General features: G+C 41.0%; 1 protein-coding gene across 44 annotated transcripts in view; it reads left to right on the top strand.

Moving 5' to 3' along the window:
- Positions 1-15,392, top strand: part of LOC5573626 (Down syndrome cell adhesion molecule-like protein Dscam2) — a 302,956-nt gene that overhangs the window by 165,977 nt on the left and 121,587 nt on the right. For all 44 annotated transcript variants that reach the window (XM_021849888.1, XM_021849886.1, XM_021849890.1 and 41 more), the window contains 3 exons: positions 5,146-5,582; positions 5,645-6,052; positions 6,112-6,273. In XM_021849888.1, the coding sequence (XP_021705580.1) occupies positions 5,146-5,582; positions 5,645-6,052; positions 6,112-6,273 (1,007 nt within the window). The remainder of the gene's footprint in view (positions 1-5,145; positions 5,583-5,644; positions 6,053-6,111; positions 6,274-15,392) is intronic.

Raw genomic sequence — 15,392 nt, 5'->3', positions numbered from 1 at the left:
TAAGCGCTTTTGACCAGATTGGTCCTCCATACCTTAGTATGGATAGCGCCACGCTTGCCAGCAGCTTGCGTTTGCTGGCAATTACAGCAGAGCTGTTAGACATCATCCTCGAAAGCGCCGCTATAGCCGTAGATGCCCTTTTACAGGCATATTCAACGTGGCTAGCGAAGCTCAGCTTGTCATCGATCATTACCCCAAGATGCCTAAGGGATCGCTTGGACTCTATGGTGCAATCACCTACCGAGATAAGCGCCCGTTGCTCGGACTTGCGGTTGTTGACCACCACCACCTCAGTCTTGTGACGGGCCAGTCCTAGTTTCCTAGACTTCATCCATTCCTCAACCAGGGAAATAGAGTGCGCTGCTGTCAACTCTACTTCCTCCATCGATTCACCATAGACCACTAGGGTGATATCGTCGGCGAAGCCAACAATCTTAACACCCGTCGGAAGGGGCAGCCTCAGTACGTCATCGTACATCGCATTCCATAACAGCGGGCCCAGGATTGAACCTTGAGGTACTCCCGCGGTAATTCGAACGCTTTTCTGCCCCTCCTCTGTGTCATACAGTAGAATCCTACCATCAAAATAGCTTTCTAGAAGCTTACACAACTGCACCGGTACCTTGAGGAGGTGAAGCGCGTGTGCTATTGCTTCCCAGCTTGCGCTGTTGAACGCATTCTTCACATCCAGAGTGACAACCGCGCAGTAACGGATGCCGCTCCTTTTATGCTCGATTGCCACCTCAGCTGTTTGAACGACCGACTGGATGGCGTCCAGAGTAGATTTACCTTTTCTGAATCCAAACTGGTTGTTGGACAGGCCGTCCGCACTCTCCGTATACTGTACTAGTCTGTTGAGAATCAACCTCTCCAATAAATTGCCCGTCGTATCTAGTAGACAGATAGGTCTATACGCCGACGGGTCACCTGGTGGTTTCCCTGCCTTTGGTAGTAGCACCAATTTCTGTCGCTTCCATACATCCGGGAAGATTCCTTGATCAATGCAGCGTTGCATCGTAGTTCTGAACATGTCCGGATCCGTGTTCACTGCCGCTTTTAAGGCAACATTCGGGATACCATCGGGTCCCGGTGCCTTGTTTGACGCGAATGATTTCACGACTTCTGCCAGCTCTTCGTTCGTCACTCTCGCCACTTCTTCTCCTTCATCTGCCGCATACGGCGCTGGGGGCCATGGGCTTATGGGATGGTGCGGGAAGAGTACATCGATTATCGATCGCAGCAACTCGGGCGATTTCTCTTGGGGCGCTATGGCTCCTTTGGTCTTAGCCAGTACCACTCTGTAGGCGTCACCCCATGGACTAGAATTGGCACTCTCGCATAGACTTTCAAAGCATGCCCGTTTTCGACTCTTGATTTCCTTTTTGAGAGCCAACTTTGCCTCTCTGAATGCTGCACCGCGTTCCTCTCTTTGTGCTTCTGTGCGTGCGCGTTGCATTCTTCGTCTAGCCCGAAGGCAGATTGCTCGAAGATTTGCAATTGATTCGCACCACCAATACACTGGCGGCCTGTTCTCTCTAGGAGGGGCTTTTCTCGGCATGGAAGCATCACACGCTCGTGATATCATAGCAACTAGCTCTTCACCGTTTAGGTCCAGAGTGTTTCGTTCGCGCCTCAGGGCTTCAGTGAATACTTCGCCGTCGAAGTCGTTTCATGCTTGTAATAACACATTTGTATCATAACATGTATTTTTTATGAATTTGTTGAACAAACTATGAATAGTTCGTCACTTTAAGTGTTGACATAAGCGCTTATTTATGTTTTATAATATTTCGAGATTCAAACCTTTGAATAGTTCGATGTTTAAGATGTCGACGCATTGATAGATAATTTTTTAAACAGAGGTTACATGAATCGCATCACTTACCAAGGTGAATCCTGATCATGTAGCTTTGAAGCCCTCCCACTAACAAAACTCCTTCCCGTGGCAACCATGAAGATGCAGAGGTATACTCGGTCTTTAGTAACAATGGATGTCACACTAACATTCCTTCCCTTTCCCGATGACCGTAAGGACGTGGCCGGCGCCATTATTGACATTACTAATTTCAGAGTCCTTGAAAATGTACATTGAAGATGGTATGCTTCTCCCAAGCTACATCTGTTGGTTCCCTGTACAATTTCGATGATTCTTGTCAATCACGGAGTAGCAACTACGAATTGTACGGTCATCAATGCTCATGCTCATGCTCAAAGTCACTCAATAACAATCAAGCCGTCAAAAATGATTGAGTCAAAAACTCGTGAAAATCGAACGTTGTTGTTTACCTTAGAAAGGGATACTATAATTCTTCCAGATTACCAATAAATCATTGCTTTATGCAAGAACTGTTGAAATACGAGGCAATGAGTCAAACTGATGAGCCAACTCAGGCATGATTTTTTGACAGCTGAGTTGCGTGAATGACGAAAAATCTCAAGCACGAATTATGAGAATTTGAGTTTTCACAAGACTGGTCAGAGATAATAAGAGTAAGTGAAGAATACATTGAAAGTAGCGCGAGTAAGATTCAAAACTGACTCGAGAGTGAGTCACCAATGAATCTACAATGAATCAAAATAAACAAGTTATTGTGGAGACGCTGCCTTTACCACAATAGATCAATTAATGGTCGCAGTGGTTCAAATCCCAACAAAAAAAAGAGCTGATTTCACTGTATGTGTGTCACATTTGACATAACAATCCAGGTTATACTTGTTGTTTATTATCTGTGCAAAATTCATGGATTATGAAAATTTCTTCGTGTCACACGACATTCATTCCACAGTTTTTGTGTTTCTCGATGCTCATTTTACCATACTCATTCAATTGCAATGCAATTTGATTCCGTACACCCTTTAGTGATCAACTTGCCTCCGTATTACGGTACGGTCAAGAGTCTATTCAGACTGGAAGTTTCATTCGCTTTCTTAGGCTCACAGTTGATTAGTGTGGTAATTTCCACTGAGCTGAACACTGAACTGAGAATAGAATAAGTGTTTTTTTAGAGCAAGAAGATAATGAGTCAAGTATGTGTTGAAAGTAAGTTGAAAAAGGTTGAGAATGAGTCGATATAAGATTGTGAGATACAAGTAATCGAGAATCAGTTTGAAATGAGTCGTGTGTCAATCGAGAACAATTAAATAATAGGGTAGATGTACCAATAGTGGAGGTACTAAGCACGATTGAACTTCATTTAACCGCCTAAATTCAGGAAGTGAAATTATTGTACATTATAATGTTGTAACGGGAAGTAACGACAATTGACTTGATGAGAAAAATAATTTCATCGCAGTAATCCACGGTATATCAGCGAAAAATAATACCTCCACTATTGGTACGCTGTTCCTTTAGTTGCGGTATATTTTTAATTTGTGTTCCGATAGTTGCGGTATCCGTGGTTTTCTTATGGGATCCTCCACTATAGGAACACTTTACCGCAACTATTGGTACAAGTAAGAAAAGCTGTAGCAATTTTAATGATATTTCATCAGTTTTTAAGCAATTTGAACGCTTTTTTCAACTCTTCTTCGGTTCTGTGGCTAATATAATAAAATCAGTGAAAACGGCACTACCGCAACTATAGGAACACCCACAACTAAGGGAACACTTACCCTATATCAAGTCCAGTAGCTTCAAGTCTGTCCAGTACGAAAATCAGCATTCTATGATTTAGAGCGGTTTTTATTTTATAGGACCTAGACAACCTTAAAAGATCGATTGGCAAAGATTATGTGCAATGATCTATCAAGAATTATATAAGTAATCCGCACAGTTTCTTATTTAAAAGAAACTTCCGCAAGCTTTCGTCAAATATTTAATGTCACTTTTTCTTTCCGAGCGATTTGCAACGAAGTGTTAAGAGAAATTAAGTTATGTTTAGAGAAGGCTAATTCTCACGAGTCATTCCGAGACTTCAATTCTCAAACAAGCTGGGTTCAAGCATTTCCACAGGGAAGTTGTAAAGATTTTTTTAGAAATCCGCTGTGTATAATGTAATGAAATCACTGAGAATCATATTACAAAACCCCAGATATTGGCAACAATATACAAATAATATGTCCAGGATTCTGTTATAGATTAACAAGGTCCTCTTTTAAATTTCGTGAAGAACATTCTTAGGTTTCACGGACGATCACAAAAATAAAGCTGTCAATGATGTCTCTATGGTCATATGGGCCTTCCTTAGCCGAGTGGTTAGAGTCCGCCGTTACAAAGCAAAGCCATGCTGAAGGTGTCTGAGTTCGAATCCTGTTCGGTCTAGGATCTTTTCGTAATGGAAATTTCCTTGACTTCCCTAGGCATAAAGTATCATCGTACCGAAATACGAATGCGATAATGGCAACTTTGGCAAAGAAAGCTCTCAGTTAATAACTGTGAAAGTGCTCATAAGAATACAAAGCTGAGAAGCAGGGTCTGTCCCAGTGAAGACGTAATGCCAAGATGAAGAAGATGAAGATGATCATAGGTCTACGCATAAATTTGTTCATTCTAGCCTGAGCCACTTAAGACATCAAATTTACAAGCCATGGAACCTAAGAAGGACTTTTTTGGTTATAAAGATAAAAACGTAAAAAGTTTAGTCCTGCAAATGTCATTAAATCTTATCATACACAATCATCCTTAGTTCAGTTTTCCGTCAAGACAACATGATGAACAATGAATCAAACGAAATAAAGTGTGATCAAAATGCGCGAGTAGAAGTATTTTAGTTTTTTCAAATCATCAAACCAATTTGTAGACTTCAAATTTGATACAGTGTAACAAACCCTGATACACTTTGTAATCATCTTTGTTCTATTGTTTATCAATTTATTAATGAGTAATTCGTCGATTATTTAACTTCAACAACTTGAGATTATCCGTTTTGAAAACACTTTTTGTAGTTTCGTTTAATTCGTTATCAGGTAAGAATTGTTGAGAAGTTGAGAATTAAAGTATAACAAAAAAACGTGTCTCAATATACCATGTTATCCATGAGCTAGTGCGTCAACGTGTATAGTTTCATCATCTTCATCTGAGCCACATGCTTATTGCCGCTTTCCAACTTTGCTTTATTCGTTGCACACCTTGACCCATTAGTTTGCCATGGAAGCGATGAATCGGATCCGTAGATTAATTTCCCTTCTCTCCTTTTTTCCTTCCAGGTGGTACAAATACATCGAAGGAACGACCCGTAAGCAAGCCGTGGTGCTGAACGAGCGCGTCAAACAGGTCTCCGGCACGCTGATCATCAAGGATGCCGTCGTGGACGACTCCGGCAAGTACCTTTGTGTGGTGAACAACTCCGTTGGTGGAGAAAGCGTGGAAACTGTGCTGACGGTAACGGCTCCACTGACGGCCAAGATCGAACCCCGGACGCAGACTGTTGACTTCGGTCGACCTGCCGTGTTCACGTGCAAGTTCTCTGGTAATCCGATCAAAACCGTCAGCTGGATGAAGGACGGCAAGGCTCTCGGACACAGCGACGCTGTGCTGCGGATAGAGTCGGTCAAGAAAGAAGACAAGGGAATGTACCAGTGCTTCATCCGAAACGACCAGGAAAGTGCTCAGGCCAGCGCTGAACTGAAGTTGGGAGGACGATGTAAGTATGGGATTGGGGTTACTGCGGGTGTTACGGAGATGTGATCGATGCGTATTCCACAGTTGACCCACCGGTGATCCGAGAGGCGTTCCCCGAGGAAACTCGTCATCCGGGACCGTCCGTATTCCTGAAGTGTATCGCCGGAGGTAACCCGACGCCGGAAATTTCCTGGGAACTGGACGGAAAGAAAATCACCAACAGCGATCGGTACCAGGTCGGGCAGTACGTCACGGTCAACGGGGATGTCGTTTCGCACCTGAACATCACATCGCTGCACTCGAACGACGGCGGCCTGTACAAGTGTATTGCCAGCAGTAAGGTCGGAGTAGCGGAGCATTCAGCCAAACTCAACGTTTATGGACTGCCGTACGTGAGAACCATGGAGAAGAAATCGATTGTGGCTGGGGAGACGCTGATCGTGACGTGTCCGGTCGCTGGATATCCGATCGATTCGATCGTTTGGGAGAGAGGTAAGTTGAAGTCTCCAGAAGACTGGTAGATATTGATGAGATATGTTTCGCAATTGTAGACAACCGACAACTGCCGATCAACCGTAAGCAGAAGGTATTTCCCAATGGAACGCTCATCATCGAAAATGTAGAAAGAAACTCGGATCAAGCTACGTATACCTGTGTTGCGAAGAACTCGGAAGGCTACACCGCTCGGGGGACACTGGAAGTCGCTGTCATGGGTAAGTGCCGAAGTTCTGTTTGTTGAATGATTTCTACAGTGGTATGGACTTCGATGAACGATAATGCTGAACGATGTAATTTTACGCGATTCTACAATCAGTAATAGCATAATTCGGTAATACTAGTAGTATAGGAGTAAGGATCTAGAAAACAAACTCTGAATTCTTTGCAATGTCATGAAATAATTCTGTAGTCCCACAGAAAACCATAAGCCGTAAATCGGGTCAAACTCCATTATACGGTCAATGTAGGGCTGTCTAATAGCTTATTAGCATTACATCTGCCGTATATCAACACTTCGGCCCGATATACCACTGTATTATTAGTTGAAAACATGCCTTATTAGTTGTTGTATACTTGAGTGGTAATGATGTTCTTGGTCTTAAAAGGTTTACATGAAATATAGGCCTTAGAATCTACAAGCGCAAGCAGTTGTATTTTGACGGTTTTTCATAACAACTTGGTCATCCAACACTTCATATTATGAGTAAATGAAATATTGTATTAATTTCTACGGATGTTCTAGGTCCTCCAAGAACTCTATCAAATATAGGCCTTAAGATCTTCAAGCGGAAGCAGTGGTCGATTGATATATTTTTAATATGAAAGAGTTTTTAACCACTCATTCTTGTTATCGGAGTATTGCATTGATTTGTACCGATGTCCTGAGTCCTCCAAGGACTCCATGGAATATAAGCACCAAGATCTACATGCCTTGGCAATTGCATATCCATCATTTTAGTAGTGGCACCGAGTCTTAACCAATAATATAAGTAACAGAATTTTGAATCAAGTTGTACGGATGTTCTAGGTTCTCCAATAACTCCACTGAATAGAAGTTTTAAGAGCTACAAGCGTAATGCAGCCCACAGATGCTCAGACGATTTGACCAACATTGCTCCCTGCCAGTGGGAAGATTTGTGCCATATACTTTGGAGTTTTTTCCTAGGATCCATGGGTTATACTAAGGATTGCACCTCTTCCTGGGATTTTACCAGGGTTTTTATCAATAATTCATCTAGAAATTATCCACAGAATGATCCAGAAATTCCACCGAGGAAAATCCTGCAGGCATACCTTCAGGAATTCATCTAAGCATTATTCCAGAGATTCTTTCAATGGTTCCTCTACAAATTATTCAGGATTTCCTCCACTGGTTCCTTCAAAGACCAGCCCAAAAAAAATCCTCAAGTGATTTCTTCAGCAATTCTTCAGGTCTCAAAACAAAGCATCCTTTCAGAATTCCTTCGGAGATTTCTATAACAATTTCTTCAAAAATTCCATCAAGCATTCCTCAAGAGACTTCTTCAGGAATTCCTCGAGGATATAGTTGCAAGGATTCCATCAAGACTTTCTCCGGAAATTACATCAAAAATTCTTCCAGAAACTTCTCCAGGGATTCCTCAAGAAATTCTTCACCTGAAATTCCCCCAGTATTTTCACCAGGACTTTTTCCAGAGCTTTCTCCTAGGGTTCTTCCGTAAATTCTATCACGAGTTCCATAAGAAATTCCACCAGAAATTTCTTTAGCGATTTCTTTTTAGTAATTCTTCGAAAGATTCCTTCGGGGATTTATCCCAAAATTCTCCAAGGGATTTCTTCATTAATTCTACCAATGCTTTAATCCTCCAGAGATTTATGTAAGACTTCCTCCAGCGAATTCCTGAACAGTTTCTTTCAGGATTCTTTTCCTGCGATTCTACCAGGAGTTCCACCAGAAATTCCTAAAAATATTGGTCAAGATTCCTAAAACTATTGCTCAAGGATTCCAACAGCAATTCCACCAGAAATTCCTCCTATCAACATTCTTGTAGTATTTTTCTTACGAATTCCTCCATAGATTCTTCCAGAATATTCTACATCGATTAAACCTAGCATTCTTCCAGGGATTGCTTTAGGAATTTATACACGATTTTATCTGGGAATTCCTTCAGAAATTGTTTCAGAAATAACTGCAGAGATTCACTCTAGGAGTCCTTACAGTAATTCTACCCAGAATTTCTCCAAATATTCATCCAGAAATACCTCCAGGGATACCACCAAGAGGTCATCGAGGGATTCAACCAAAAAGCCTTCAGGGATTCCATAAGAAACACTGCAAAAGAATTGACTAAAACTTCCTCCACGGGATTCCACCAGAAATAAATTTAGAATTTCTCTAAGATACCCACCAAGAATAACCTTAGAGAATTCATTAGGAAGTCTTTTAGGGATTTCTTTAAAAGTTCGTCCAGCGAAATATTTAGGAAGTTCTCAAGGAATTTCTCTAGCGAGTTCTTTGGTGATTCCTCAAAAAATTTCTCAAGAAATTGTTCAATGGATTTTTCCCATAATTTTTCAGGGGTTCAACCTAGAGGCATTTAAAAAAAGTTTTGTTTAATCTTCTGAGGAAACATCAATCGAATCCCTAATGGAATATCTTTTATAATTTTGTGGAAGCTTTCTGATGGAATACCTAGAGTGAAGAAAGAAACAATTTCTAGTTGAATCCTTTGCGGTATTCTTGGTAGATTCTATCGTGGAAACTTCTGGCAAAACTCTGGTGAAATTCCCAGTGTTAACCCTGGATGTCTTCCTGGAGAAATTTCTTTAACAAAAAACTCCTCTCTCGAAAAACTGCTAGTGAAATAATTAGAGAAAATACGGGTAAAGTCCCTGAAGGAATTACTGGTGAAATCTTTGTATGAAATTGTGGGCGTATCCTTTGAGAAATTCCTTGCGGGATGCTTGTCACTGGAGGAAATACTGGTGGATTTCATGATTGCTGGTGAAATACTTATAAAAAAATTCTGGTCACCCTCGAGAAACCCTGAAGATACTCCAGATGGAATCCCTTAAGGAATTCTGGGATTAATTCCTTGAGGAATTTCTGGAGGGATCCCATGATGAATTCCGCAAGGAATCCCTTGAGAACTCATCTCTTGAGGAATTCCGTTGGTAAAATATTTACAAGAACTTTCTGATAAAATCTCGAGACTCCTCTCAGGTATTCTGTGAGGAATCAATTGAGAAATTCCGGGAGGACCCTCTTGAAGAATTCCTGGTCGAATCCGTTGAAGAATTCCCTAGAGAAATTTTATAAATTTCGTGTGGAATCCGTAGAAAATAATCTGATGGAACTAATAATAACCTTAGAGGGATTCCTGAAGGAATCTTTGATAGAATTCCTGAAAGAATCCCTGGCAGAACTTCTGGAATCCCAAGGGAACCTAGGCGAGTTCCAGATGAAATCCACAGAGGAACCTCTGCTGGAATCCATGGACGATTTATGTGGGGGGTTTCTAGTTGAAATCCTAGCGTAATCCTGATGGAAAATCTAGAGGAATTCCATTTTTGAATCCCAGGTAGAACTTCTGATAGAGTCACAGGAAAATACTGGTGGATTTGGATAATTGTTGGTGAAATCCTTATAAATTTCTGGTAAATCCCTCGATGAATTTCTGATAAACCTCCAGGAATCACAGCGAATTCCCTGGGAAGAATCCCTTGATGAATACCGGGATTAATTCTTTGAAGAATTTCGGGAGAGATCCCTTTAGGAATTCCGCTAGGAATCCCTTGAGAAACTCCGCGAGGAATCTCTTGAGGAATTCCGGTGGTGAAATACATACAAAAAAATTCTGGTAAAATCCCCTGGAAAAATTTCTGATAACTCCCAAGAATTCCTGGAGATATGCCAGGAGGAATGCCTTGTTAAATTTCAGAGGGATTTCCGGGATTAATTCTTTGAATTCCGCTAGGAATCCCTTGCAGAATTTCGGAAAGAATGTCTTGTGGAATTCCGGTGGTGAGATACTTATTTCTTTTAAAATCCCTGCAATAATTCTTGATAAACCTCGGGAATCCTTGGAGGTATTCCGTGAGGAGTGTCTAGAGAAACTCTGGGAAGAATCCCTAGAGCAATTCCGTGAGTACTCTCTTGAAGAATTCCTTAATAAATTCCGGGATGGAATCCGTAGAAAATAACCTGGTGGAACCCATAACAATTATCCAAGAGAGAGTCCTGAATTATTCTTTGGAAGAATGCCTGATAGAATCCTTGACAGAACTTCTGACCCCTGAAGGTACTCTTGATGGAATCCCATGAGAAATTCCTGATGGAATCCTTAGAAGAGTTGCTAATAGCACTTCTGATGGAAACCCTGCAGAAACTTCTTATGAAAATCCTGCAGAAACTTCTAATAAAAATCCAGGAAGAACTTCTGATGTAATCCCTGCAGGAGCTCCCGATGGAATCCCTAAAGAAACTCTTGATAGAATTCTGGTATGAATTTCAGGTAGAATTTCTGAAGCAATTTCTGATAAAATCCTTAAAATAACTATTGATGGTATCCCTAGAAATCTCCGACGGGACTCCTGATGGGATCCCTAAAACAGCTCGTGATGAAATCTCTGGAGGAATTCCTGATAATATGCCTGGAGGAACTTTTTATAAAATCCCTACAAGAACTTCTGGTAAAATCCCTAGAAGAACTCTTGTTGGAATCCCTAGAAGAACATCCGATGGAATCCCTGAAGGAACTCCTGATGAAATCCCTAGATGATCTTCTGAAAGAACCCCTGTAGGAATTGTTGGTGGAATCTTTGAAGGAACTCCTGATGGAATCTATGGAAGAACCTGATGTAATCCCTAGAAGAACTTCTGATGTAATCTCTGAAGGACCTCCTATTGGAATCCCTATATGCTGTGATTGAATCCCTGGAGGAACTTCTGATGAAATCTTAAGAAGAACTCCTGATATAATCCCTAACGAACTCCTGATGGAATCGATAGACGAACTCCTGATGGAATTCTTGGAAGAATTCCTGGATATATTCTTGCAGGACCTCCTGGTGGAATCGTCGGAGGAACTCCTAATAAAATCCCTAGAATCACTGGAGAAACTCCTGACGAAATCCCTTTAGGAACTCCTGATGGAACACCTGGACGAATTCTAAATGGAATCTCTGAAGGAACTTCTGATGGAATCCCTAGAAAAATGGAATCCTTGGAGTAACTCCTATTGGAATCCCTACACGAACTGATGGAATCCCTGGAGGAACTCCTGAAGAAATTCCAAAAAGAACTCCTGATGGAATCCCTAGCGGAATTCCTAAAGACATTCTTGCAGAAACTCCTGATGGAATCGTCGGAAGAACTCCTGATGAAATCTTTAGGAGAACTCATGATGGAGGAACCCAGGTGAAATCTCTTAAGGAGCTCCTGATAGAATCCGTTGCGAAACTTCTAATGGAATTGCTAGAGGAACTGAAATCTCAAGAAGAACTCCTGATGGTATCCCTAGATGCATTCCTGATGGAATCCCTTGAGGAACTCCTGATTAAGGTGAAGATGAATCGAAGCCAAACTACAAATTTTCAAGAGCACGGATCTCGAGAACCAAACATTTGTTTAAGCTGAAAACTTAATCGATTGGTCACAAGTTTCGATTCATGGAGGAATTCCAGATGGCATCCCGGAAGGAACTCCTGATGGAATCCCTAAATGAACTTCTTATGGAATCCCTGGAGGAATTCCAAATGGAATCTCTGAAGGAACTCCTGATAAAATCCATAGAAGAACTTCCGATGGAATCCCTGAAGGAATTCCTGATGAAATCTCTGAAGGAATTCCTTTAAGTAATCCCTAGATGAACTTCGGATGTAATCTCTGGAGGAACTCGTAACGGAAACCTTGGAAGAACTCCCAATGAAATCTCGATACGAACTGTTGAAATCCCTGGAGGAACTCCTGATGAAATTCCAAGAAGAATTCCTGACGGAATCCCTTGATGTACTCCTAATAGAATCCCTAGATGAATTCCTAGAGGAACCCAGGTGGAATTTCTGAAGAAACTCTTGCTGGAATCTGTGGGGAAACTTCTGATGGAATTGCTAGAGGAACTCCTTTAGGAACTGCTGATAAAATCCCTGGAAGAATTGCAAATGGAATCCCTGAAGGAACTACTGATGGAATCCCCAGAAGAACTTCTGATATAATCCTTAAAAGAACTCTTGATAGAATCCCTAGAAGAGCTTCCGATGGAATTCCTGAAGGAACTCCTGATGAAATCCCAAGTATAACTCCTGATGAAATTCCTAGATATACTCCTAATGGAATCCCTTGAGGAACTCCTGATGGAGTCCTTGGAGGAAATCCTAAATATATTCCTGCAGGAACTCCTGTTGGAATCATCGGAGGAACTTCTGATGAAATCCCTAGAAGAACTCTTGATAGAATCTCTAGAAGAACTACCGATGGAATCCCTGAAGAAACTCCTGATGGAATCCCCGGAGGATTTCAAAATGGAATCTCTGTATGAACTACTGATGAAATCCTTAGAAGAACTCCTGAAGTAATTCCTAGGAGATCTTCTGATGTAATCCCTGAAGAAACTCCTTGCGCAATCCTCGCAGGAACTTCTATTGGAATCCCTATATGAACTGATGGAACCCCTAGAGGAACATCTTATGGAATCTCTAGAGGGACTCCTGATGGATTTTCTGAAGGCACTCCTGATGGAATGCTTAGAAGAACTTCTGATAAAATCCCTAGAAGAACACTTGATGGAATCGTCGGAGGAACTCCTGATGGAATCCCTAAAGGAACCCAGATCGAATTTCTGAAGAAACTCTTGCTGGAATCCGTGAAGAAACTTCTGATGGAATTGCTAGAGGGAATCCCTTTAGGAACTCCTGATAAAATACCTGGAGGAATTCCAGATGGAATCCCTAGAAGAATTCTTGATGAGGAACATCCGATGGAATCCCTAGAGGGACTTCTGATGGAATACCTGGAGGTATTCCAAATGGAATCTCTGAGGAAACTTCAGATGGAATTCTAGGAAGAACTTCTAATAAAATCCCTTCAAGAACTTCCGATGGAATCCCTGAAGGAACTCCTGATGAAATCCCTAGAGGAACTTCTGGAAGAATCCCTATTGGAATTTCAGGTGGAATCTCTGATGGAACTCTTGATGAAATCCGTGGAGAAACTTCTGATAAAATCCCTAGAAGAACTCTATATGGAAGCTCTAGAGAAAATTCCGATGGATTCCTGAAAGAACTCCTAATAGAATCGCTTGGAAAAATCCTGATGAAAATCTCGTGGAATTCTTGATAGAATCTTTTTGAAGTACTCCTGATGAAATCCCTGGACGAAATCGTGATTAAACCCCTAAAAGAACTCCTGATCCCTAAAGGAACTACTGAAGAAATTCCTTTATGAACTTTTGATGAAGTTTCTGGTAGGATGTCTGAAAAAAATTCTGATGGAATGCTTACAAAAACTTACTTACTTCTTGATGGAATCCCTGGAAGAACTTCCTAAGGAATCCCTAGAGGTACCCCTGATGGAATCCCATGAGGAATTCCCGAAAGGAATCCTTACGGGAATTCTTGGACAAAATCTCAGATAGGTTTCTGAAAGAACGTCTTGTAGAATCAAGGAAGGATTTACCGACGAAATCCATGAAGGAATTTTGGTTAAATTCCTAAAAAAATTCCTGGAGCAAAATCTGGAGGAGTTCCTGGTGAAATTCGTGATGGAATTCCCGTAAAAGTTTCTGTTACAATCCTTGGAGGAATTCCAAAAAAAAAACGTATATAAGTGAAAATCTGCATAGACTCACGAAGGTCCGCTAAGTTCCGCGAAGGTTCGTGAAGGTCCGGGAAACTACAAAGGTTCGTGTAGATTCTTGAAGATCCTTGAAGGACTTTGATGAACAATGAAGAAAAACGCCTGTAAAACTCATGAATTCGTTTGAGTTTTGTGAAAAACTCAATTTCTTATAACTCACGCTTGAGATTTTTCATGCGTGAGTTGTCAATCACGCAACTCAGCAGTCAAAAAATCATGGAAGAGTTGGTTCATCTTTTTGACTCATTGTCTCGTATTTCCACAGTTTACTCATAGTTCTTGGCTGATAGACAACAAGTTATGTTCGTAGATTTCAAGATCCATGTTTCAGGAAGAACATCCTGGTGGTGAACTTCATGAAATCTAGATATAATTTGTACGACGAAAATATACGAACCTACGTTATTAGCCAAGACCTTTGCTTACTGTGAGCATTAGTTACTTTGATAATTAATCAAAATTTCATGGTCGTTGATGAAAAGTTCTATATTCCAGGAAGTTATTGGGTGAAGCCCATTCAACTCAACAATTGATCCAGCTTAGTATTGGTTGATGAATAGTGAGGGCAGTAAAACACGTCTATACTGATTAAGGTGTATTTCGGGAATAATCTAATGAACACGGTGCTCCAATTACCGTTATTATCAAATAAAATATACCATTCAAACGGCAGTCAGCAGTTGATTCCTGACGTTGTTCTGCACCTCTGGGCCGATTTTGAAAAAAATCCTTAGGCAGAATTTTGAGTTACGCCCTTTTGAAGTTTATATGATAGAAATCACACGAAATATGCCAGAGTTGTGTTTGATCCTTCGACCTTGATGCTTGCTCCTGCGGGGGCCGGCGATGAGGGCAGGATCAAACATGTCGCGCATCGGTCGAGTAAAGTGAAAAAGTGCCGCGTTCGATAAGTTCTTTTTGATCTTTCGACGTTGACGCTTGCTCCTTGGCAGTGCGTCAAGAAAGCCCGAGCAGTCGTCAGTTGTTTTCCCTCTCGGGACGCGCGCCTATTTTCTCTGTGTGTTTTCATATAGCCGAGCAAACGAGTGAAGCTGAAAGTGGATTGTTGCTGCTCAAGGATGACGGATCAATTGGTGAGCTCGTTTCATGCTACTATATCTAATCTATAAAATATGTATGATTGCACCTTTAATAATTTTTAAACAAACTATGAAATGTTCGTCACTGTGAGTGTCGACATAAACTCTGATTCATAAATTATTTACGTCAAATTTTTTTTACTCAAAACACCTTTTTCCTTTTACTTTTATTTTTGTAATTAAAAAAAACTTTGAATGGTTCGACACTACGAGTGTAGACTTGCGAAAGGTTCACTTTATTCAACAAACTTTGATAAGTTCGTCACCTCAAGTGTCGGCATAATTTTTCTCTACATAGATATTGTTCACACCAAATAGAAAATTTTATATTTACATATAAGCATATTTATAGCTCACAAATAATTATTTATCATGGTCTAATCACTTATCAAAGTGAATC

The sequence above is a fragment of the Aedes aegypti genome, chromosome 3 (genome assembly GCF_002204515.2).
Source record: "Aedes aegypti strain LVP_AGWG chromosome 3, AaegL5.0 Primary Assembly, whole genome shotgun sequence".
Classification (NCBI taxonomy): Eukaryota; Metazoa; Arthropoda; class Insecta; order Diptera; family Culicidae; genus Aedes; species Aedes aegypti.
Note: the sequence above shows the minus strand (reverse complement) of the source record. Positions and strands in the feature narration are given on the sequence as shown.